Consider the following 25,092-nt stretch of genomic DNA (forward strand, 5'->3'; position numbering starts at 1 on the left):
TGAGGATTACAAAATAGCGTAAAACTTCATTAATTCATAGTCTCGTAACTCAGAATCTGTGGTAATTTAACAAGTACTAAGGCTGACTTCGTACCATATTTAAGGAACTGGTTTGTGAAGTAATTTAAATGGGAACAAGTTGCAGAGGCCATATTTAAACGCTTGAAAGGAACAGTTTTCAAGCAGTCAAGCCACATGTATTCCATACATTTCCGAAGCTGCTGTCAATAAAAAATGCTTATTTATACTGACATTTCAATATTCAACAGTACACATTGTTTCAATATGTGTGGAGCTGACTAATTAAGCAAATATATTTGGAGAAACTGACATTTATTTCGCTGTCATTTAAACGTGCTGCATTTTATTCCCTTTATTTTGTAAATTGATGCCACCAAATCCATCTTGTCTTTAGTCACTGGAACTGAAACAGTCGAGATGATGGTTATTTGGTGGGAGAAAAGAGATTAATCGAGGAAAATATAAAAAGGAAAACAGTATATAATTAAAATTAGCAAAAGTCCTGAAAACCCAATGCAGACTTAGTTTGTAAATTTCAAAATGATACAGATAGAAGGTAGCCCTCGAAAGTATCCAGCTGTATTATAAATTGAAGCAAATATTAATTCACATGGAAGAGAGTAAATTTTGTAGCTTAGTACTTGCAAGATGGGACACATTTCTTCTTTCAGTAATATTTGTGGAACACCTTTATTTTCCCAGCTACTGTTCTAGGCACCAGTGAAACAGCCACAGACAATAGACAAACTCTCTGCTCTCTTGTGGAAATTATGTTCTAGGGGAGATGGAGAACGAAAAAATAACATAGGTAGAATAAATTATTTAGCACAAGGAGGATTTAACAATTGGGAATGGTAGATTCATAGTTCACAGGCCACTCCCCATTTTTCATGCTATTAGGGAAGATGTCACTAGTCAAACAGGGCTTTTTTTTTTTTTTTTTTTCCTATCAAGCCCAATGTGTCTCCACAATTTTTCTTAATACACTTCATTGGGTATGGACACTGGAAGGTAGGGGAGCCCCTAGAAAGTGTCTGTAACATCACTATGCATGTATGCAGTGTGTGTGTATTTACTGGGGGAGGAGAGAGCATTCATAACTTTCAGCAAATTCTCAAAGGAGTCCATGGCCTCAAAAGGATTAAGAATTGCTCATTTAAAGGCACTTCTTGATGATACAGCAATGGGCTTTCAGTAAGTTGGAGGACATCTGCCATGTTCTCCTAAAATACCTCCCAACATCACAGTCAGGGCAGGGATCTCGGCGAAATTCCCGTTTCTCGTTTTTCCTTGTCACCGTTCACTGTTACCTGCATTTATCAGCTGGGAAAACAGACGAAGAGACTCTTTGAAGAGGCCTAGGGTGGGAGACACTCTGCTTCTAGTCCACGCTGACACAGATGTGTTATGCACCCAGACTCCCTTCCTAGTATCTAAGCTTTTCCAGATGCAGGACAACGTCTGTCATGGCAGTAAGGGTGCTCTTACTCCAAGGATCTTATTAGCCCTGTGCTGCCAAATGAAATCAACAGAACTTGGAAACCTGCACGGGAGTTTCCAGAACAAAGATCAAACAAATTTTCCAGCTTTTCTTTGTTGTTACAAGCATACGACTGAAAGGTAAATTCTACACAACTCTTCCGTGGGGTGGTGCCTTTGCCATGAACCTCAAAAAGTGACAGACTGCGGCAGACTGTTAAGACTTCCCCTTTTTGCACAGAAGTATTTCTTCGAGGCTACAAGTTGAGACAATAAACTCTCAGAGAAGGCTTTCAGCCCTGAAAGCTGTCCATTCTGAAATGCGTCCACGAGGCACCAATAGCAGGCTGGGGACAGGGGAGCTACAGTTAGACAGATGTCCTGGCTCTGTGTCTTCCCATCAGTGTATCTGTGGGCCATGGTTTCATTTCTCTGAGCCTCGGTTTGCCTGTCTGTAAATATTAGCCTTCAGCATTGCTGGAAGGGTTGGAAATAATGTGTGAGAAAGCATCCAGCAGGGTTCCTACCTCAGAGTAAGTGCTCAATACTCAATAAATGATCAAGGCTAAGAAAGCCCTTGCCATCATCAATTCCATTTCGATGTTTATTTTTGCAGACCACATATGAGATTAACTAGGAGAGAGTCATTTTCATCTAAGGGCTCACAATCAGCCCACACACATTTCATATATATATATTTGTATATATGTGTATATATATATATATATATATACACACACATTTCATATATATATATGTATATATATATAGCTCAGATATTACCTTCTTCTTCTTTTTAAAAGATTTTGTTTATTTATTTGACAGAGAGAGAGCACAAACAGGGGGAGCGGCAGAGAGAGAGGCAGACTCCCCACTGAGCAGGGAGCCCGATGTGGGGCTCAATCCCAGGACCCTGGGATCATGACCTGAGCAGAAGGCAAATGCTTAACCAACTGAGCCATTCAGCGCCTATCTTCTTCTTCTTTGAAGCTTTCCAACATTGATCCAGGACAAGTGTGTTATATATATTTTTTCTGAACTAGAGTGTGCAGTGTTTATACAATATAATCTAGGACTTTAGTAGCCACTGCTTTGTATTAAGTGATTATTTTCTGAATAGTAGAGTTATTTCTCCATCCAAATATAAAACGTGTGAGGCAAAGGCTGTGTCTTACGTGCCTTGTATTCCTTGGAGCAGTTAGCACAATACTTGCCTGAATCATGCAAGAAATTGAGTAAAGTTCTTTAGTAGATATGTATCTGTTCAAATTAGATAGAAAAAATGCCTACATTCTGCACCCCCACTCCATCTCTTTCCTCTGGTTAGAGTGTTGCCTTGGGGAAGAAGGAATAAGAATATGAGTACAGTCATGTGTCCATAGGGGTCACTGAGACCAATATTTCGTTTTCTTCCTTCATATATACATATATGACATATTGAACTACATTCTGAAGGGGTTCACAGCCTTGGCATAAAGGTTCATTTCCAAATTCAACAAGCCCTTAAGAATTCCCAGCTGTATTCCAGGACCTGTGCACAAGGCCAGAGATAAACCCACTTCTAAGGCACAGTCCTAGACCTCATGTTGTTACCAATGTAATGAGGAAGACAGAAATAAGTTAAATTTTTTGTGTGTGCTTAGGAAAAGAAATGTACGTTGGGTACTATGAGAAAAGCTAGTAAGGACATCAAGAAAGGCTTCTTGGAGGAAGTGATTACAGCACGAAGTCTACACAGGAGAGTAGAATTTGGCTACTTGACACGGGAAGGGGTGAAAGTGGAGGAGAAGGCATTTGAGGAAAGCGAAACCATGAGCAAAAGCGTGGCATCTTAAAGTGGTGTGGCACATGCAGGGAATTATAAAGACGCAGCTCAAGGTTGCTGGACTTCAAAATGAACATTCTATACGGATCATAAATGTGCTGGAGCGGGGCAGGCACAGGGTCCGCGTCCCAGCGACCTCTCATGCTATGCGAATAAGGAACTTGGTCCTGATCCTGTCGGCGATGGAGAGCCGTTGAAAGTAAAGGAGGCACATGAACAGCTTTGTATGTTACTCTATAGTTTAGTCAGTTTCCTCTGGTAGTTGTGTTGATGGGTTTGCTGGAACAAAACCCATTTGGAGACTGTTCAGGCCTGAACTAGAACCCTCATAGGCGGGATAGGCAGAGGTGGTCAGCTGCAAGAAATACTTAGGTGAAGTTGGCATGACTTGGTGATTGGAGTGATGTGAAGGACGAAGGTGAGGAGTCATGGGGGAGGAGTGAGGACTTATGGGTTTCTTGCAAGAATGACAGGGTCCTTGGTGGTATCATCAACTGATACAGAAAATACAAAAGAAAGGACAGATGTATTGGGGGAGATTATGACTTGAGTTTGGACATGTTGAGCTTGAAAACAACTGTGTCATTTCTAAGAGGTGATTTTTGACAGAAAGATATAGAAGCCTGGATTTCAGTTCTAACTTCATGATTCGTACTTCATCAGGCTCTGGATAGTAGTTTCAAGCAGACTACCCCAAGTGTGGTCTGTGGGTCCGCAGATGGGCATCACCCAGGAATTTGTTAGAAATGCAAGTTTTCAGGCCAACTCCAGATCCATGACATCAGAATATCTAGGGTAGAAGTCAGGAATCTGTTTTTAAAACACTCTGCAGACAAGTTGTGACATTTGAGAAACGCTGGTTTAACCCATATAAATGGATGAGACCACCCTGAGAGAGTATAAAAAGAGAAGTTGGCCACATCTAGGAAAATCCTGTTTTACACAAGCTCTACTTTCAATATATAACCTGCTGACTACTTCTCATCTCCTCCTCTGTAGCAGCCCAGCCCTAGCATCACCATGCCTCCAGAGACTTTTATAACCGCCTCCTTGTATGTTTTCCACTTCCACAATAGCCTCACGATTTATTCTCCTCAAAGTAGTCCAAGTAGGAAGCAAACTCATGACCAGATCATTCCTTCCATCTGAAACTTCTAGGGACATTTTACCCATTTACCATAAAATGGAAGCATTTGCCATGGTCTGCCGGTGTGCTCATTGTGGTAACCAACCTCCAAGATGGCCCCCATGATCCTGGTGTCAGCCCTGATCACATTGCGTCAGGCTTGGTCTGTGGGACCAATACAGCATGGCTGAAGTGTTGCTATGTCAGTTCTGAGGCTATGTTTTAAAAGACCTCATGCCTTCTCTCCTGATCTCTTGGATCAGTTGTTCTGTGGAAAGCTAGGTGCCATGTCATAAGGACACTGAAGGGACATATGAGCGACATGCAGAGTGGTCTACGTGGTGAGAAATGAGGATTTCTGCCAACAGCTGTGCGAGTGAGCTACGTAGAAGGTGAATCCTCCAGCTCCACGTGACTTTGGTCCCAGCAGCCTGACTGTCACCTCATGAAAGATGGAACCACCCAGCTACACTACTCCTGAACAGACCTCAGAAACTGTGGGATATAACAGATGTTTATCGTTATGAGCTGCCCAATTTTGAGGTAATTTTTATGTTATTCAATATCTAATGCACTCATGATCTGGCCCCTCCCTTGCACCACTCCAGACTCCTCGCCCTACTCTTTTGTTCTCTCCATTCTAGTCCCCTGCTCCCCTGCTAATCCTTACAAGAGAAGTAGGTTCCTGTTTCAGGAGTTATTCTCTCTGAAAATATTCTCTCCTCCCAGAGAGCCATACTTGATTCATTTCCTCATTGTGGTTTTAATTTGTGTTTCCCTATTGGAGGATTTTGGCAAACATCTATTTATGTGCTTATTACCATCTCTATGTTCTCTTCAGTGAAATGTTTCTTTGCATTTTTTTGTCCATTATCTAATTGGCATGTTTGCCTTTTGAATATTGAGTTTTGAGAGATCTTTGTATATTCTAGAGGCAAATTCCTTGTTGGGTGTGTAATTTGCAAATATTTGCTCCCAGCATGTAGTTGGTCTTTTTATTCTCTTAACGGGGATTTTCACAAAGCAAAAGTTTTAATTTTGATGAGATTATATCAGATTTCCCCATGAAGTACTTTTGCTGGCAAGCCCAAGATCTCTTTGCTTAGTCCAAGGCCCTGAAGATTTTCTCCTATTTTTTTCCTTAATCTTTCTAGATTTACATTGTACATGTAAGTCTGTGATACCCATTGAGCTAGTTTCATACGAGGTGTGGCGGTTAGGTGTGGAATTTTAGGTGCATAAAGTCTGAGATTTAAGATCCACTTTTGTTTTGTTTTGCTTTGTTTTGTTTTGTTTATGATGTCCTTGGAAAAAAGTCAATACCCAGCACCATTTGTCCAGGCTTTACATGTTTATCTCCAGCACCGTTTGTTGAACAAGCTACTCCCTCCATTTAATTGCTTTTGCACCTTTGTCAAAAGTTAATCGGGCATAATTGTGTGGGTCTACACTTGGGTTCTTTACTTTGTTTCACTGATCTGGGAGTCTATCACTCTGTTCATACCACACTGTTTTGACTACCGTAGCTATAAAGTAAACTTTAGCATTAGGAAGAGTGATTTCTTCCCACCCTACTTTTTTCTTTTCAAAATTCATTTTAGCTCTACATTTTAGAATAAACTTATCTACGCCTACAGAAAACCTTGTTGGAATGTTGATAGGAATTGCAATAATCATAGATCAATTTAGTGAGAATTGACATCTTTACTATATTGAGTCTTCCAATCTATAAGCATGGCATGTTTTTTTGACTATTTAGGTCTGCTTTGATTTCTTTTAAATTAGATTTTGTAGGGTGCCTAGGTGGCTCAGTCAGTTAAGCGTCTGCCTTTGGCTCAGGTCATGATCCCAGGGTCTTGGGATCCAGTCCCGAATCAGGGCTCCCTGCTCAGTGGGGAGCCTGCTTCTTCCTGTGCCTTCCTATCCCCCTGCTCATGCTTGCACACTCTCTTTATAAAAATCTTTAAAAAAATTGGATTTTGTAGTTTTTAATCATACAAATCTCATGCATGCTTTGTTAGATTTACATTTAAGTATTTTATTTTCTTTAGAGCAATTATGAATGACATTACTTTTTCAGTTCCCGTTTCCATTTATTCATAGTTATGTATAAATGCAATTGATTTTTCTGTAATTAGTCTAGTATGCTTCAACCTTGCTGAACGCACTTATTAGTTATAGGATAGTTTTTAAATGCAGATTCCTTAGGATTTTTCTATATAGACAACCATGTCATCTGTAAATAGAAACAGCTTCATTTCTTCATTTCCAAACTATATGCTTTCTATTTTTTCATGCCTATTGCATTGGCCAGAACTTTCAGTACCATGTTGAATAAGAGTGAGGAGAGCACTCATCCTTGACTTGTCCCTGGTCTTAGAGAACAAGCATTCAGACTCTCACAATTAACTATGAGGTTAACTGAGGGGTTTTTTGTTTGTTTGGTGGGCTGGGTTTTTTTTGAAGGTGCTCTTGATGAGTTCCCTTCTATTTCTAGTTACCTGAGAGTTATCATAAATGGGCACTGGGTTTTGCTAAATGAATTTTCTGTGCATCTCTATGTCAATCGATGCAGTCATATGATCTTTCTTCTCTAGACTTTGATATTGTGCATTATGCTAATTGGTTAGGCTTTAAATAGTCTTGCACACATGGAATAAATCTCACTTGATCATGGTGTATTATTATTTTTGTATAGTCCTGTGTTTGATTTGCTAATATTTTGTTAAGGATTTTTACATTTAAAGTCAAGAGAGAGATTGGTCAGTATTTTTCCTTTTTACTGTCTTTGGTTTTAGTATTAAAAGATTTTATGAGACTAAAACTGGCCTTATGAAATGAGTTGAGAACGGTTGCCTCTTTCCTATTTTCTGAAAGGAGTATTGTATTTTTAATTAATAAGTTATTTTTTTCAAGATTAGCCATGTTGTTCTGGAAAATGCATAAATATCATGGGATATTAAGAGAAGGTGGGGACAGCCTTCTACCTTCCTTCTTCACATTTAGGGTGTTCCTCTATGGAGTCCGCTGTGTACTAATGAGAGTGGGAATCTCAGTCTAGAAGAATCCAAATGTAGAGGAAATGTGTCTTTGATGTGTGTCTTCCTACTCAAAGGTATTTTAAGAAACACTAAAGAAAGGATTAGAGATTAGCGCTTGTTTAAGGAGCTTACAGGACTGCTAAAATTGTAATTACTTTCTAATTACTTAGTACCTGCCCTTTAACTCTCTTTCTGTATGTGATTAATAATACTTTCCCATCTGTCAGAAAGTATCAAGAACCAAGGATTACAGAACTATGAAACATAATTTTTAAAAGTATTTTTATGATGTTTAGTTTTTAAATTTGCATACAGTAAAACTCATTCTCTATGTGTTTTGACAAACGCATGGAGTTGTAGGTCCACCACTACAGTCAAGATACCGAATAATTCCATCACCCTTTAAAAGCCCTTGCATTGGGGCGCCTGGGTAGCGCAGTCGTTAAGCGTCTGCCTTTGGCTCGGGGCGTGATCCTGGCGTTCTGGGATCGAGCCCCACATCAGGCTCCTCCGCTGGGAGCCTGCTTTTTCCTCTCCCACTCCTCTGCTGTGTTCCCTCTCTCGCTGGCTGTCTCTCTGTCACATAAATAAATAAAATCTTTAAAAAAAAATAAAATAAAAAATAAAAGCCCTTGCATTGTCCCTTTACATGCAGTCGATTTCTCTTAACCCCTGGCCGCCATCGATTAGTTCTCTAACCTCGTAGTTTCGCCTTTTCTGAATGTCATCAATGAAATCAGATACTATAGGGCCTGTCAACTCTGGATTCTTTCACTTAGTAAAATGTGTTTCATATTTATTGATGTCATTACATACACGAATGATTCTTTTTCTTTTCCCAGTAAGGTTTCTGCTGCCTTTATTTCTTATGTCTTTGAAATCTTAGAGTGTCCAGCACAACCAAGGTTCATCCAGAGAAATTTCTTGGTCATCAGTCACCTTGTTTAGATCCATGTGACTCCATTACCTGGTTGATAAGGTCAGAGATAGACAACTGATCAAAGGTCAGCCCTGATGCAGTTAGCCAATGACCGACGAAGTAACCTGGTAGAATTGTTCCGTCTCACAGAGGCAATGTGTACTTAACTAATTAGCCAGGCTACTCAAATTCTCTTATGACTCAGTGGCAGCAGGAGTTATAGAGGAACAGGTAGAAAGAACAGCCATTTGGAACGGGGAACAATGGATACGGTCCCTGAAGATACAAACTGACCAGATCTTTCAACTTCACAGTGTCTCGAACAGTGTTTCAGTCTCCACAAGGCCCTGCTGAATGTGGTTGAGTTTCCTGTCTTGCACACATCCCCTTGTATCCCATGTTTTCTCATGTTTCAGTGTTTTTTCTTTCTAGATGTTCAAAATTTTCTTCTTTAAAAATTATCATTTCCTTTCTGTTTAAAGAACTTCCTTTGTCATTCTGTTAGTGTAGTTCTTCTGGTAATAGATTGTCTTAGGCTTTGTTTATTAGGATGTTTTTATTTCCCTTCATTCCTGAAGGATAAATTCATAGACAGAGGTGACAGTTCTATTTTTGTCAGGACTTGAAAAATGTTGTGCTACTTTCTTCTGGCCCCATGGTTTCTGATGAGAAATCCTCCGTCATTCCATTTGTTCTCCTATAGGTAAGGTGCTATATGTATATTTTTTAATTGCTTTCAAAATTTGTTTTGTCTTTATTTTTGCCATTTGATTATGATGTGCTTTGGCATAGATTTCTTTCGGTTTATCCCATTGGGGTTTGATAGCTTCTTGATTCCATAAGCTTATGTCTTTCACCAAATTTAGGAAATTTTCAGTCATTATTTTTTCAAGTACCTGTTTTAGCCTCATCCTTTTCTTCTTTCCTGGAACTCTGATGACATGCATGTTAAATCTTTTAGTTTCCGAGGTCTCTGAGGTGGTTGTTGTTGTTGTTTTTCTTCTTTTCTTTTTCTCCTCCTCCTCCTCCTTCTTCTTTTCTATTTATTTTCTCTTTTTTGATCAGACAGGGTGATTTCTATTGTTCTAGTTTCAGGTTCACTGATTCTTTCTTTTGTCTTCTTTCTGTTGTCAAGCCCATACATTGACTTTTTTATTCTGGTTATTGTATTTTTCAGTTCTACAATTTTCATTTTGTTCTTCTTTAGGTACCTTGTTATTGCTGAATTGTGGTGAAAATTCCCCACTTGGCCTCCTCTGACACCGTTCTGGTAGGAAGGAAGAGGGTGCCTCATTATCCCTGGTTGGAGGTGAAAGTCTAAGATCCCCATGTGGCCTTCTGTGAGACTACTCATGTTGGGGTGGGTAGGGTTACCTAATTATAGCAGGGCCAGATGGAAGTCTTGTAACTAAACCTGTGCTGATGGGGTTGATATTGGCCTTTTTTTCCCCACCATGATGTTGGATTTGTTGATGTTGTATTTGTTTCCATGGCATAGGCTGATTTTTGTTTAATTGTTTTCTGCCTTACTAGATTACATCTTTCCTGGTCATTTGTCTAGAAAGAGTAGGCTTTTTTTTTTTTTAAGATTTTATTTATTTATTTGACAGAGAGAGAGAGACAGCCAGCGAGAGAGGGAACACAAGCAGGGGGAGTGGGAGAGGAAGAAGCAGGCTCCCAGCGGAGGAACCGGATGCAGGGCTCCATCCCAGAACGCCAGGCTCACGCCCTGAGCCAAAGGCAGACTCTTAATGACTGAGCCACCCAGGCGTCTCAAAAAGTAGGCTTTTTGAGAGGATTTTTTTATCTGCTCCTGTTTGTGTTTCTGGGTTGCTGCCTCTCTTGCCTCTAGTTCAGGATACACAAAACTAAAAGAGAACTCAAGGAATTTACTGCCACATTGTTCCTAGGGTGCTGAATTCCCTATTTGGTCGTTCTTCTTCTCTTGACCTTTTAAAATACTCTTATGTTTGTTCTATATATAATATCTAGGAATTTCAGCTGCTTAGCAGAGGAATGGGAGAAATATCTACTCCATTTGGTCCAGAACTAGATGAAAAATAAAATTTTCAGTCTTTAAAGCAATTTAAGAATTTTCTAATTATAAATCCTCGAGAGCTAAATTAGAATCACTTTAGAAGAGTTTTTCAAACTATATACTTGGTCATACATCTCACTCCTTACATTCCATTCTTCTGGCTCTCCCTGGGAGGGAGAAGAGTTATGGTACAACACCCTCCCCCTTCTTCCAACCTTGAGAATCACTGGTTACAAAGCCTGTTATTGATCAGTGTGGTTTATCTTTCTCAAGTGCGTTGGGATGGAAAAAATTGAGAACCTTGGCACATTATGACATAAGACATGAAGAAACTGAGACTTGAAGAGGTGGCAATCTTATCACATAGCAGAGATGTGGTGAAATCAAGCCTGCACATGGGTCTACAAATATACTATGCAAACAAATCACCTTGATACCTTGTTAAAATGCAGCTTCTGGTTTAGAAAGTCTGGAGCAGGGCCTAAGGTCCTGCCTTTCTAACAAATGCTCACGTGGTGTGGATGCTGTTACACTTCGAGTAGCAACACTCTAGAACATTCAGCTTATTGCTCTTTTCACTGCCTCTATGAACTGCAGTCCTTCAACAAAGAAATAGAGAATGGGTGAGGGTTTCACAGATAAGAATCTCAGTATCTATGTGCCTGGTGTGTAAGAGGGAAGGCCTGAACAGTAATGGAGACACAGAGGTGAGAGTGGAAAGACTCATCCAGACACTGGACACTCTGTTGGCTCTGCAATGCATTTGCTGCTTCAAAACTCCTCTCATTTTGGTGAGGACCAAAAGAAAGCCTATAAAAAAAAAACAAACAAACCCATAAACTGTTTAGCTGCCCATGTAATCTGCTTGGGGCTGTCAGTTAAGACTCTTTCCCTGCCTGGGAAGGATAAATTGACCTTCTTTCTCTGTAATCTTATGGAGTGCAATTCTCTAACAAGTAACAATTCAGGAAAGGCACATTACAATTCACTGGCAAGGCATGAGAGAGACCAGCAACACATGCATCTTGGTCTATTCTGCTTTACTGTAGTATAATAGAAAGATAGCAGAGTGTGCAAGGTGTTCCCAGATTTGGGCCTTGATCCTAGCTCCACTACTAACTTTATATGCAGCCTTGAATAAATCACTTTATTTCCCTAAGATAAATCTGTCAAAAGAGCTTAATGATACTAGCTTATAGACTAAGGTCTATATAAAGTGATGTACAAATGAATACTACTGGCCCAATGTAATGGAAAGCCTGAAGCCAAGTGTACCGATGAATTGAATTGTAGCTTGAGCCCTATACCCAGAAGCCTTTGATATGGAAGATCCAGAAATCAGTTTTCAAATAAATGCCATCAGTTAATAGTTATCACCAATAAGTTGGGCTCCTTCTCTATCAAGTACCACTGAATTTTGTGTCATTTTTGATTTGTGGTTCCATCTTACTGAGGAAATATGTACAGAACCTCTTAGGGAGAGATACTGTATACTTTTCAACATCATTGCTCACACAAGCAGCATCCCAGTGTCCCCACTGCATCAGGGGACACGTTGATTCACTCTCCTCTTTCCAGTTATGTAGAGTCCCATAAGAATTATGACATGATGTGTGTGTGGTGGGGATTGACTTATGATTGAGGGTGTGTGTGTCAGGGAAAGGGAAGGAATGAGAGACAGCAAGGACTAGTGGTGGGAATGGAGGAAGACAAGAGATATTGAATCACAAACTACAAACATACCCCTGGATATCAACACTTTGTGTGCATTTGTGGTTTCAATAGCTATTTATTGACAGGAGAGAGCACAAGTCAGTTTTGTGAGAGTATTCAATTATCAGAAAACTCCTAAGCCTGTCCCAGTCTCACCCCTTATTCTTCTAACTTCTTTGCACCTGGGTTGGTGCTCTAAGCTCATAACAGTGGGATTACAAAGCATGTGGTATTACAGGGAGATAAATCAGGATGCAAAGATCCTTTATTCATCTACTTTGAAGAGGGCAACTGGGCAGTTTATGGGAGCAACATTCAACTCTGTGAGTATTTCTCAACTTCTGGTGTTTAAGTAGGTTGTAATTGAAAGGCTTTGTGGGTGGTGGAGGGTTGATCTGGCTCTTAAATAAAGAAATGGAAGAAAACACACTGAACCAGTGGGCCTGGACTGGGGCCGGGAATGAAACTAGGAGAACACATGAAGGAAATACACCCAAATTGCCTTATAATGTCATGCAGCCAACTAATAAGCAAAATTTCATTATTACATTATTATTACTGCAAAACTTGATGACTAAACTCATTTGAAAGAACCCCAAACTGACTCCTTCTTTTTTGTGGCTCCCAGTTTTCTGGGAAAGGAGGGATCTGGGACACTAAATGACCACAGAGCAAACAGTTCTGTACTCCCACGGTGTGCTTGAAAAAGACCAAAATATAAGAGGGGGGACATGAGAGTGTGAGGATAAGGAGAAAGAGAGTCAAGAGCCAGCCAGGCATGACCCCAGTGCAGTGTGGGTGGCTTAGCCTTCTCCTTCTGAGGTCGAAATGTTTGCTTTTTCAATCTGAAGGAAGGTACTTGCTGGACTTTTGTTTTTGTCTTTTCATGGCTTTGGTTTGGGTCTTTCTTGGCTCTCAGCAGGACCCTGGTGACATTTATGGGCCCAACCCCATCAGTGCAGGGAGACCACTCCTGTTCCTATCTCCTCCCCACCCCCATTCTTAGCCCCTCAACATAGAATTGTCTATTTGCCTATATCTTTGCTGAGAAGGAGAGATCTGGAAGTCTGGGGTGATAATAGCAGCATCAGAGATCCTGACTCAGGACCTCTGAAACTGCTCTTCCTTAGCTGGGATTAATAGATAATCACGCTCTCTAGCTTCCTGCAGCTGAACTCCGTTGCCTTGGGTCCAAGGTGACACTAACTCTGGTTCCCTACAAAACTATGTCTTGACGTATTACTTTGTTGCATCCACTTCCTTCTGCAGAACAACAGTTCATACTCTTCAAAAGGGGAAGGGCTAACATTGCCTTAAAAATAGAAAGCCATTCTGGCTCACAAAGGAATGAATTCCTTGACACTTTTGGAAGGCAAAAATGTGAAACTTCTTCTTAGAGCTAAAATCAAGTCTGACACTAGATTGAGGATTATTTAGCCTGAGGGATGCCCTTTTAATTCCTGAGAAAGCATGACCAGGATAAATTTAGCCTTTGGTGATATGTGTGGTGGACAAAACTAATTTCCAAGGCAGGAAAAGGTCATATTTGTTCTGCTCTTCCCCACGGTTTTACAGGGAGAACTGGAGGGCAACTACAAGTCAGTTGATTGTCCTACATACTCAAAAATGAAAGATTATGCATGAAATGCACGATAAACATAAAATTCTTACCCACGGCGCAAAGCCTGAGTTTCATGAGGATCCAGGGATTAACCAGGCCACTGTTATGTAACACTTTCTTTTTTTAATTTTTTTATTTTTTAAAGATTTTATTTATTTATTTGACAGAGATAGAGACAGCCAACGAGAGAGGGAACACAAGCAGGGGGAGTGGGAGAGGAAGAAGCAGGCTCCTAGCGGAGAAGCCTGATGTGGGGCTAGATCCTAGAACACCGGGATCACACCCTGAGCCGAAGGCAGACGCTTAAGGACTGAGCCACCCAGGCACCCCTATGTAACACTTTCTGAAGAGAATTCCTTTACATAATGCATCACACCTAGACAGGAACTCCGTCTGAGCCTAGAGGTGCAACTTCAAAATTAAATATATAAATACGCAGAAGAAATTTACAAGAAAAAAGGGGAAGTATAATCAAGGAAAGATGGACGTCAAGTGTGATTTTTGAGTTCTTTGGGGCGGCTTTTGAGGATGTCAAAGGAATCCAAGGAAAGCTTAAGACAGAATTTCAAGACCAGGCATAAATTAGTAGGGTGTTGGAGGAATGCAGAAGATTACCCAGCAAGTGCTGATGACAGTCACCTCTCTGGTACATGACAAGGGCTCTTCAACAGTTGGCCCAGGAGAAAGGGTGTAGGGAGGGCAGGTGAACCTGTGTCCCAATCATGGATTTGTTTGCCTGGCTTCCTTGACTCCTAGAAGGTCTCTTACATAGTTACTGCTTTTTGAGCACTTTGCACTGAACACTTATTTACATTATGCCCTTTGCTTTTCCCCATAACTCTAAAAGGAATGTATATTTGATTCATTTTATAAATGGAATGAGGTGCAGATAAGTTATGCAATTTATCCAAGGTCACATAGACAATTTTTGTGGAGCAGAGATTTGAAACTGTTTGTTTGATTCTAAAGCACATAGTCTTTACATTGCATTGCCCCCAAAGGGTAATTTGACTGATTAGTTTACCTTAGGCCCTCATATTACAGACTCTGGATCTAACATAGTAGGATCCTTGGTAGAACTGCCAGATAAAAATAGGAGATACCCAGTAAAGTGAGAATTTCAGATAAACAACAAGTAATTTTTTTGTATAGGTATGTACCATGAAATATTTGGGATATACTTATAATAAAAACCCCATTTGTTATCTATCTGAAATTAAAATTTAACTGGGTGTCCTGAATTCTTATTTGTTAAATCTGGTAATCCTAATCCTAGTAAGCTCTCCAGATAAGAGAAAGGAAAATTTGTGCTTTCTTACTATTTTGAAAGAATTAAGAAGTCCAAAAATCTTGATCTGAGAGAAATTCTCTAGTTTTCCTCTGTGGCTTTGTCCCAGCTGGGATGTGTCAGTTACTGATGGTAAACTCTGAAAATAATGCTGCTCTTGGCTGCCCACCAGCAGTTTCCATGGTCCCAACCACACTTGGAAGAGACACAAACTTTGCCTGTTTACCAGGGCAAGAGAGGGTCCACAGCACAAGAACTGGATTCAGTGAACAGGTGAGCTGGCAGCCTATTTCCTAAAGTCACTGAGAGCTTTCTGAGGTGAAGACCAACTGATGCCTTCTCTATGGTTTGGTGGAGAAGTCCCAGGGTCAGGATCTCATGACCCAATGTTCAAGGTATTTGTTCAACTTCTCCATTTATTTATTTACCCCTTTGACAAATATAGATGGCATAAATGCTATGGGCCAGGCACTGTTCTAGGTTTCAAGGCCACAGAAATGAAAAAATGGAAAAACAAGCCCACTGGAGCACAATCCAGTGGGGAATTAACCCAAGATCCATGGCATGAGCAAGTGATCCAGAACCCTGGCCAGGTTCACCATCCCTGGTTCCCACTCACAGATGAGACAATGTGTTTCTGTTGAAGAAGTTGAGAACTAGCAGGAGAAAATGAAAATACTACTTGGGGAAAAGAAGATAAGGAAAAAAATATCTTTTAGGCAAGGATAATAATTTAAACTGATTCTGAAAGTAATAAGAAAGGTTGATGAAATTGAAGTCATACAATATAAGATTTGAGGCATGTTCAATGTGGTAGAGAAAGAGAAAGATGGTTAGCATAGGCCAAACATGGTCAGGGAGAGTTGAAGCTAAGAATATTAGCATAAATCTATAATGTATAGATTATATAAATAAATAAGTCTTCCAGGTATCAGAGCACAGAAGGTTTTGTCTCAGGGAAAGAGATTAAGGCTACTTAAAAGGTCTTCGGAGTTTTTTAGAATCTTCCTTCCCAGGAGAAGTGTTATCAACTTTTGTGATAGAAAAGGAGAAAGAAACAACATCATCCTTTAGCTTAGCATATTTACTTTCACTTTTTATTTTTTTTTAAAGATTTTATTTATTTATTTGACACAGAGAGAGACAGCCAGCGAGAGTGGGAACACAAGCAGGGGGAGTGGGAGAGGAAGAAGCAGGCTCCCAGGGGAGGAGCCTGATGCGGGGTTCGATCCCAGGACTCCAGGATCACGCCCTGAGCTGAAGGCAGACGCTTAACGACTGAGCCACCCAGGCGCCCCAGCATATTTACTTTTAAAATTTATCTTGTTAATGCATCTCTATTTGTACTTGAAGAATGACAATGTATATTTCTATAGCTGAAATCAAAGTCTGTGAAACTCAAATGGATTAAGTCCATGATTTGGACAGGAAGAAATGTTGAACATTTCAGAGAAATGGGTTCCTAAAGGACTTCATGTCTGACTATGGAGTTAAAGCATAAACTTACTGCTTAATCACCCTCCCTTGATCATTGATTTCCCTGTTTGTGTGTACGTGTGTGTGTGTGTGTGTGTGTGTGTGTGTGTGTACTGGGATGTATCACATACTACATGGGTGTTACTGTCTCTGGTTCAGAGCTCCCCCTGTTCAGATGACTCCATTGTTATCCCCCAGAACTAGGAGAGAAGTATCTTGATTACACGAGGTTTAAACAAAATAAGGATTTACTTTACTGTAAAGTAAAAAGCCATTTACTTTACCGTAAAGTAAAAGGCCCATAAAATGAGAGGAAATAACCTTAAGAGTCAGGTTATTGTGCAGTTGGTTGGAAAAATATATAAAGCTTAAAGAACATATCATTGCTGTAAAGACTGTAATAGCATTGAGTCCATTTCTCTGTGTTCACAGATGGTGGAACTGGTCATCACAGGAGGGAAGTACATATCATAATAAATTCACATAGAAAGCTAGGGATGATTGAAATAACACATCATCTACCTAGATTTTCGATTTGTAAATCTATCTGTTGTCAGTCTACATCCCACTACATTGAGTGTCTCCACTGATTTATACCATATTTTCTTGAAAATGACTTTAAAAGATGATAAGTTCTTCCCTTTGGTGCCAACACAAAGTCTTGAGCTTTTCTGCTGTTTCTAGTGAGAGTCTAAGAAGCAATGGTCCCTGTACCCTGAAGGGTCTTTTTTTTTTTTTCCTCTCACCGTCTAAGGAACCTGACAGAGAACCATCAGACACCCAAGGACATCAGAATGAGTGACAACACTACTTTGGCTCCTCCAGCTTCAAATCAGGGTCCCACTACCCCACGCAAGGGGCCCCCCAAGTTCAAGCAGAGACAGACTCGCCAGTTCAAGAGCAAACCTCCTAAGAAAGGTGTGAAAGGGTAAGACCAGAATGAAAAAGAAGACTTCTATTTTTTTGAGAAATTAATGCTCCCAATATTAAATAGACTTACAAAGATTTCCACCCCATCCTCTATTTCCCTCTCTACCACAGTCTTTGCCGAATCACGTTGTTAGCCCTAGAATGCTTTCTTTCTCACCCCCCAGGTCTGTGGTCACATTTAACATGGCAAATGGAGCCTGTCACAGCAACCTTTCACTTGACCTTCCAGGCTCTTCTAGACCGCTCCTCTTCACCAGCACACCCTGCAGTTTAATTTGGAGTACTAAAACACTGGCCATTGCCAGAACACAGAGTTTATTTTTATGGCTTCAAATGTTAAATCTTCAGTTTTTATTTTTCCCTTTCTCTTCTTGGCAAAATCCTATTTATTCTTTAACGTACACTCATATGTTAATTTCTCTTTTGAAGCCATTACTGACTCTCCTAGACAAATGTGATCGTGACTTCCATATTTGCATTTCATACGTTCAGCTGTCATAACTTGTATTGTTTTACATTACATTTGTTTATTTACATCTGTTCTCTGAGATTGAAGTTCCTCAGAGAAAATTATTTTTTTCCTAAATTCCCTATGCTTAATACAATGCCTGGCACATAGTAACTGCTTGATAAATGCTTTTGGGTAGCTAACCAAATGGATGATTTAATCATTTTAATGTCTTTCGTACTGTGTTTTCATTCCAATTTCTTCTGTTTTTAAAGATTTTATTGACTTCTTTATTTGACAGAGAGAGAGAGGGAGAGCACAAGCAGGGGGAGCAGCAGAGGGAGAGGGAGAAGCACCAGGGAGCTTATTTGGGGCTCGACCCCAGGACCCTGGGATCATGACCTGAGCAGATGGCAGATGCCCACCCCACTGAACCACCCCAGAGCCCCCACCCCACTCCGTTCCAATTTCTATTTTTAGAAGTGGAGCTTGACTAAATTGCCCCAGGGATAGTTCTATCTGGCTCTCAGTTGTCTTAGGCTAAATTTTTACAGGGGAAAATCTCTCTCCACTGGGACACACCATCTGAAACCAGCCTGAGTGACTTTGTCTTTGCCCCAGATCAAAGCAAATAAAAGATATTTCTCAAAGACAAAAACTTCTTCCCTCTTAGTCAGAAAGCTCTTCTTCCCTCTTAGTCAGAAAGCTCTCTATATGTGTCATTTCAAGATCCTTCCACTCTGATAACAGCTAATTTTTCTTTTTTTCCTATAGATTTGGAGATGACATTCCAGGCATGGAGGGTCTGGGAACAGGTGAGCCACCCAAGGTTATTCCCCTTGGAAATTTCTCCACTTGGAATTTTCACTTGGAAATTTCACTTGGAAATTTCACCACTATCCATACTTCAGGCCTCAAAGGGCCATGAAAAATTACAGAAAATAGTTAAGGCAGCAGATCCTTGAAGACATAAAAGTGTGGGGCTTAGTTTACCCTCCTAAGTACACGTGTGCCCAGAGGCAAAAACTCTAACAGCAAGCAAGCTATGGCCCAAAGATACTAAATCCTCTTGTTCTGTTAAACCACGCTTGAGGACATCTAATGGTGAGTTGTAGACTTTCATGGTAGAAAGATTCTCAGGGTTTGTCTACCCCAACTTCATCATTTCTTCGGAAGAGAATTCTGAGACAGAGAGGAGTTAAGTGACAATCTGAGGCTACAGAGTGAGGTACTGGAAACAAGGGAGGGGCCTGGAGAAATTTTTCACTCTACCAGACAAACCACTCCCTAACCAACTTCCTCTTTTTACATAGTCTCCAGCACTGGCACCCAGAACAGGGCCTACACACTGAATGTATCCAAGACAATATTTTTTAGTTGGCTAGAATAATTTGATTCGTTGGATAATGAATGAAAATGACTGGATCTTCCTTTTAAAAATACTAAACTTTATTTTTTAGAACCATTTTGGGTTTACACAAAGCTTAAGCAGAAAGTATGGAGCTCCTATATACGTCTGTACATAGTTTCCCCTATTCTTAGCATCCTGCATTACTGTGGTACATTTGTCACAAATGATGAACCAATATTGGGACCATTACTATTAACCAGCATTCATAGCTTTTATTAGGATTCTTTCCGTGTGTTGTCCAGGTTTTGACAAATGCACGGTGTTGTGTACCCATCAATGCAGGTATATACTAGAATAGAAGTCCTAAAAATCCCCTCTGTTCCATCTGTTCATCCCTTCTCCGGCCCTGCACAAACTCTTGACAACACGAATCTTTTTACTCTCACAAGTTTTGTCTTTTCCAGATTGCCATATAGTTAGAATCATGCAGTGTACAGATTTTCCAGCCTGGCTTCTTTCACTTAGCAATATTTATTCATTTAAGGTTCCTCTATGTCCTCTACGGCTTGATAGTTCATTTCTTTTTTAACCACAGAATAATATTTCATTCTATGGCTGTATCACAATTTGCTTATCCTACTAAAAGACATTTTGTTGCTTCCAAATTTTCACGATTATGACTAACATGGCTATAAACATCATTGTGAGATTTTTGTTTGCTTTTTTAAAATTTTTTTATTGTTATGTAGTCACCATACAGTACATCATTAGTTTTTGATGTAGTGGTCCATGATTCATTGTTTGTGTATAACACCCAGTGTGAGGTGTGTTTTTTTTTTTTTAAGATTTTTATGTATTTATTTGAGAGAGAGAGAGAGTGAGAGAGCATGAGTGGGGCGAGTGGTGGAGAAGGAGAAAGAGGCTCCTGGACGAGCAGGGAGCCTGATGTAGGACTTCATCCCAGGATCCAGGGATCATGACCTGAGCCGAGGGCAGATGCTTAACCAACTGAGCCACCCAGGTGCCCCATTGGACAGGTTTTTGAGTGGACATGTTTTCAACTCATCCAATACACTTTTGATAAATGATGTAATCAGTAATCAGTGTCCTTCCAGGCAATTTTCAGTGTATTTGCTTTTTACAGTCAAATGCCACTCCTGGGATCTCAAATACATTTTCCAGCTATTTTATAAAGCTCATTTGCTATTCTCCTAAATCAAGTGCTTCTCTAGTTTGGCCAGATGTGTATAAGACTAGCAGATATACAAGACAGCCAACATATTCGGAATACTGGAAAGCACTTTATACTGGGGGGAGATCTGAGATTTTTGACTTGGTTTTAGTCCCATCTCTACAATTCTGATTTTTTTGTAGGTATTTAATCTCTTTGGGTTCCAGTCAGCTTCTCTGTAACTCAGGGACAATAATATTTTATTGCCTGAAGCAAAAAATTGGATCAGTAGATGCCTGGAGATTACTTCTCAGTATGCGACTGGATATAGTAGGCATTTCAAAATATAAAGGAACTAAAGATTGAGTCAGAGAAGCCCCAGGGAATGCATCTGAATGGGTAGGAAAGAAGAAGGCAGTGAATTTCCAGATCATGGGAATTTGAAATGCCTCTATTTCTCATTTTAACCTTGGCCTGACTAGAATTCCACTTGTGTTCCTTCCATAGTGGGTATACTTTGAGGAGACCCCGTTTGATCAGTGACCCACACCCCCTCAAGCTAGTTCCAGTCAAAAGCCTTGGGTCACCTCCCCAAAAAGGTATAGAATGAAACCAATGAAGATGCCTACCTAGGGGGGTCAGTCCTGGGGCATCAGAATCCTGCAAGGGATTAATTAAGCAATTGGTCTAATCCTTCCTGGGCGGCAGGGCCATTCTAGATAACTTCCTGGTTTCTGAGACAACAAATAGGAGAGAGGAGTGAGGTCTCTGCCTGAAGGATGTCTTCTTGAGCAGAAGATGCTCTGGGGCCCCAGGGGAGTGAGGTTGGCTTACAAGGTCTTCTTCCCTCTCTTGCAGATATCACGGTGATTTGTCCCTGGGAGGCATTCAGCCACCTGGAATTGCATGAGCTCGCTCAGTTTGGGATCATCTGATGACCAAGGTTCTGCCATTCTCAATATCATCAGCTGTAGTTTTGATTACTTTTGCCCTATTGATCTGCCAGAGTCTTGAAATTCAGCTGTTCGGAAGTGGTTTCTTAGCTTACACAGTCATTTCCCCTAAATTGCTATGAAGAGTTCTCTTAGTGTCAGACTCTCTCTTGCTATATAGTTCAGCTCAGAATAGTGGATGCAAATTGACTTTCATTAGGGCCTTTCAAACTTGACCACCTTTTCCTATCAGCTGGTTAGAATTCGTTGATAGTTCTCTAAATTTTGTTAAGTCCTTCAAATCTATTTGTACTAGGCATTTCCTGTAATTAGTAGTAGCTTTTTAGGATAACACTTATGTCACTCCCTTCCCCTTCTCATTTAATAAAGGAGATACTTACCTTGAATCTGATGGCGCGGATGTGTTAATATCTGATGCCCTGTTCTGAGAGCCAATTAAGCGAAGAAGGCACAGGCCTCCAGGAAACAAGCACAGGACATGTGAAAGAGCATAGGAATTAAGAGTCAAGCCCTGATTCTGCTCTGTAACTTTGTAAATCATGTACATTCCGGGTGTACATTTTATTGAACCAGGTTATCCCTGAGGTCCTATGCAGCCGTACAAATTGGACAGCCTTATGTTGATGGAAGACTGGCAATTTAAACTCAGGAATCTGATAATGTGAGCCTTCCGTTCAGTGTCTTGGCTCAGTTGATTGAAAAGATTTAGATGCTATTAAGTTTAGACTCAGATACAAAGGACAGGTAGTTGAACCCTCTGCATAAAATGATGGGTTGCTTCACCCTTGAGGTTGTGTCAAATGTAATATGCACATAGCTATCTTTCCCCAGTACTTTCAAGGCAATTGTGCAATTCAAAGGCTGTTTCTGTCTGACTTGGATGCTTTGGGGACTAGCTGCATTAATTTCTTCACTTCAGTTTTGTAATCTGTGGTAAAAGAATGGAGTAAATTAACTGAAAAGAGGCAGGATTATAGAGAGGAAAGAGATCTGGGTTCTAATCCTAGCTCGGCCAGTAAATTACTCTGTAATTTGGGACAAAGATTTCTCCCTTTGGATCCTGTAGGTTGCCTGCATCAGTTAATATAAGGTTCACGGTAGTGATAATTCCATGACTTTGAGGCCTGCAGAGTCTAAGTATGAGAATTCAAGGAGCTCAGCACTCAAGAAAATGTCTTGTGCTGCAAACTCTGAGCCATTTTGCACAAATGACCTACTGACCTCCGGCCAGAAGACTAGAAGCCCAAGGAAGGTATTTGGATTGGTAGGGGGTAAGGAGGCCATGGATTTCCAGATCATGGGAATTTAAAGTACTCCTATTTTTAAAATTTTAATTCTTGGCCTGACTAGAATTCCATTTCTGTTCCCCCCTGAGTAGAAAAGAAAAAGTACAGAGGAAAAGTAAGGCATAAATTCAAGAGTGGAACCATGACATGCAAGACGTGTAGCGGGGCTGTGTGTTTCCCCCTCCAGCAGGGACTCCCACCTCAACCCACGCACCTGTTTTCCAGCCAGCGTCTCAATTTGATAGCCAGAGCCTCGGGCTGCACTTGCTCATTCCCATAAGCCTCTCCATTACGGCGCTCTGGGTTCCAGCTAGGTGAGACTCTGGTCCACATTTGGCTGACTTTGCAAATGTTTCTCTAAACATTTTTAAAAGAATGCACCCAGAGGAATATACTCAATGGCCAGGCTGGAGAAGAACCTAGAAACCATGCTACATGAAGAATTGTTGAAGGGATTGATACTATCTAGCCTTGAGGGGAAAAATGATTATTGCCAGCAGATATTTGAGAAGTTGTCATGATCAGTATGAAACAGATCTATGTTATGAAGTTTTCAGGCATTTGGCAGTGAGCTGGAACAGATAAATTGAAAGCCATTCAAATCCTAGAATTCTGTTCTTTTCATTTCTAATTCTACATCTCCCATTTCTATTATTTCTAATAAGAACCAAGAAAGCTCTTCTTATATAAATAGCACATAGGAAAGAGATAAAGGCAAATCATGGTCCCCATCAAAGTCCTGGCAGTGGAGATGCCCTATTCAGAGTAACTGAGGAAGGTTTTTTTTTTTAATAAGATAATGTATTTATTTATTTGAGAGAGAGAAAGAGAAAGAGAGCATGAGCAGGGGGAGTGGCAGAGGGAGAGGGAGAAGCAGACTCCCCACTGAGCAGAGAGCCCAAGGTGGGGCTCGATCCCAGGACCCCGGGATAATGACCCAAACTGAAGGCAGACGCTTAACCGACTGAGTCATGCAGGCGCCCTGTCACTAGGGAAGTTTAAACAAAGGGACTATTTAAAAAGGCTTGGGGTGGGGTTGCTTACCTGACTCGGTTGGCAGAACACGCGACTGTTGACCTCGCAGTCTTAAGTCCAAACCCTATACTGGGTGTAGGACTTATTTAAAACAAAGAATAAGGTTAAAAAAAAAAAAAGGCTTTGGAAGGGTTAAGGAGTATCTACAAAAGGTAGGACAGTAACTTGGGGCTAGCGACAATGTTGGGACTACGTTTCCAACCCTACACCTGACGGAACCCCAGAAGGTCTTCTCTATAAGAAAGGCCCCCAAGAGGGCTGTCGAAGGATGCAGCCACCCCACAGTGATCCTGTGTGTAATCAGGAGGGGGTAGGGGTGAGGCTCATCACTAACCCAATGTTACTCTCCTCCCATTCTCTACTCTCCTGCTGATGCCTCCCATTGGATAAACCCCATTGGAAGTCAGAAGACAAAGGAGCCCATTGATGTGGTCTGAAGTTCACTTCCAACAGCAGGGATCAGGTGGAGAAGGATGGAGAGCGGATGTGAAGGGGGAAATGGGAACTACCCAGCAGGGCACAGTATGAAAGAACAGAAATCATGTCCACCAGCAATTGTTAGCTGGAGTTGGGAAATAAGGCTGGGTATGTTAAAACCTGTGAAAGTAGAGGAAGGACAACGTCAAATAGAAGAACACAGTAGACAAAAGAGAACAATTGTAAGCGGAAGTTATAGCATTTTAGGGTTTGAAGAATTTCTGGAAATGTTCTGACACTTTCCCGATAATAATAACCACTAAGGATTTCTTGTGAAAAACACAAAATTTGGGCCCCATTCCAGATTTTCTGAATAAAGGTCTCCAGGGGTGAGATCTCAGAATCTTTTATTTTCAAGAGGGGCTCAAGGGGATTCTTATAATTGTCTTGGTTTGAAAACACTGACGTGGTCCAAGCCTACATTGTGAACATTAGAAATTAGAGAATTCTCTTTACCACCCAGGTGACTGATTTAGCTGGGTCCACGTGCTCCTTATAACATATGTAATAGACGTGAGAACAGGAGCTAACATTCAGGTGTCCTGACTCTTGGATTGATAAAATAGTCATGCCTCACGACTTCAGACCTAACCCAGTGAAATGCTTCTCAGATTACACAGAACGTCAGAGAGTTTGGAAGATAGTGTTAGACTGTAGCAGTTCCAAGAACTATAGGGCCAAACAGGCACCATGACTCTCAGGGTAAACCTCTTGCCATTGTCTCACTTGGTGGTCACCCTTACTCTGCAGCCTATGTCTCTCCCTGTCCTCATCTTCCTCCTCTGACTGGAGTAGGAGGGACCGGGCAGGGAGAGAGCTTTGTCTCAGCAGGTGGAGGAAGTGACCTTCACTTATCCTCTACCCCTTTTCTGTTTGTTCACATTATCGGGTAGA

The 25,092-nt window shown here is 40.8% G+C and overlaps 1 protein-coding gene across 1 annotated transcript in view; it reads left to right on the plus strand.

Moving 5' to 3' along the window:
- Positions 1-21,737, plus strand: part of PDE6H (phosphodiesterase 6H) — a 94,611-nt gene extending 72,874 nt beyond the window's left edge. Inside the window, exons 4-6 of the mRNA XM_034644613.1 lie at positions 17,302-17,475; positions 18,700-18,740; positions 21,306-21,737. Coding sequence (XP_034500504.1) covers positions 17,302-17,475; positions 18,700-18,740; positions 21,306-21,382 — 292 coding nt within the window. The 3' untranslated portion in view covers positions 21,383-21,737. The remainder of the gene's footprint in view (positions 1-17,301; positions 17,476-18,699; positions 18,741-21,305) is intronic.
- The last annotated feature ends 3,355 nt before the right edge of the window (positions 21,738-25,092 follow it).

The sequence above is a fragment of the Ailuropoda melanoleuca genome, chromosome 16 (assembly GCF_002007445.2).
Source record: "Ailuropoda melanoleuca isolate Jingjing chromosome 16, ASM200744v2, whole genome shotgun sequence".
In the NCBI taxonomy this organism is placed as follows: Eukaryota; Metazoa; Chordata; class Mammalia; order Carnivora; family Ursidae; genus Ailuropoda; species Ailuropoda melanoleuca.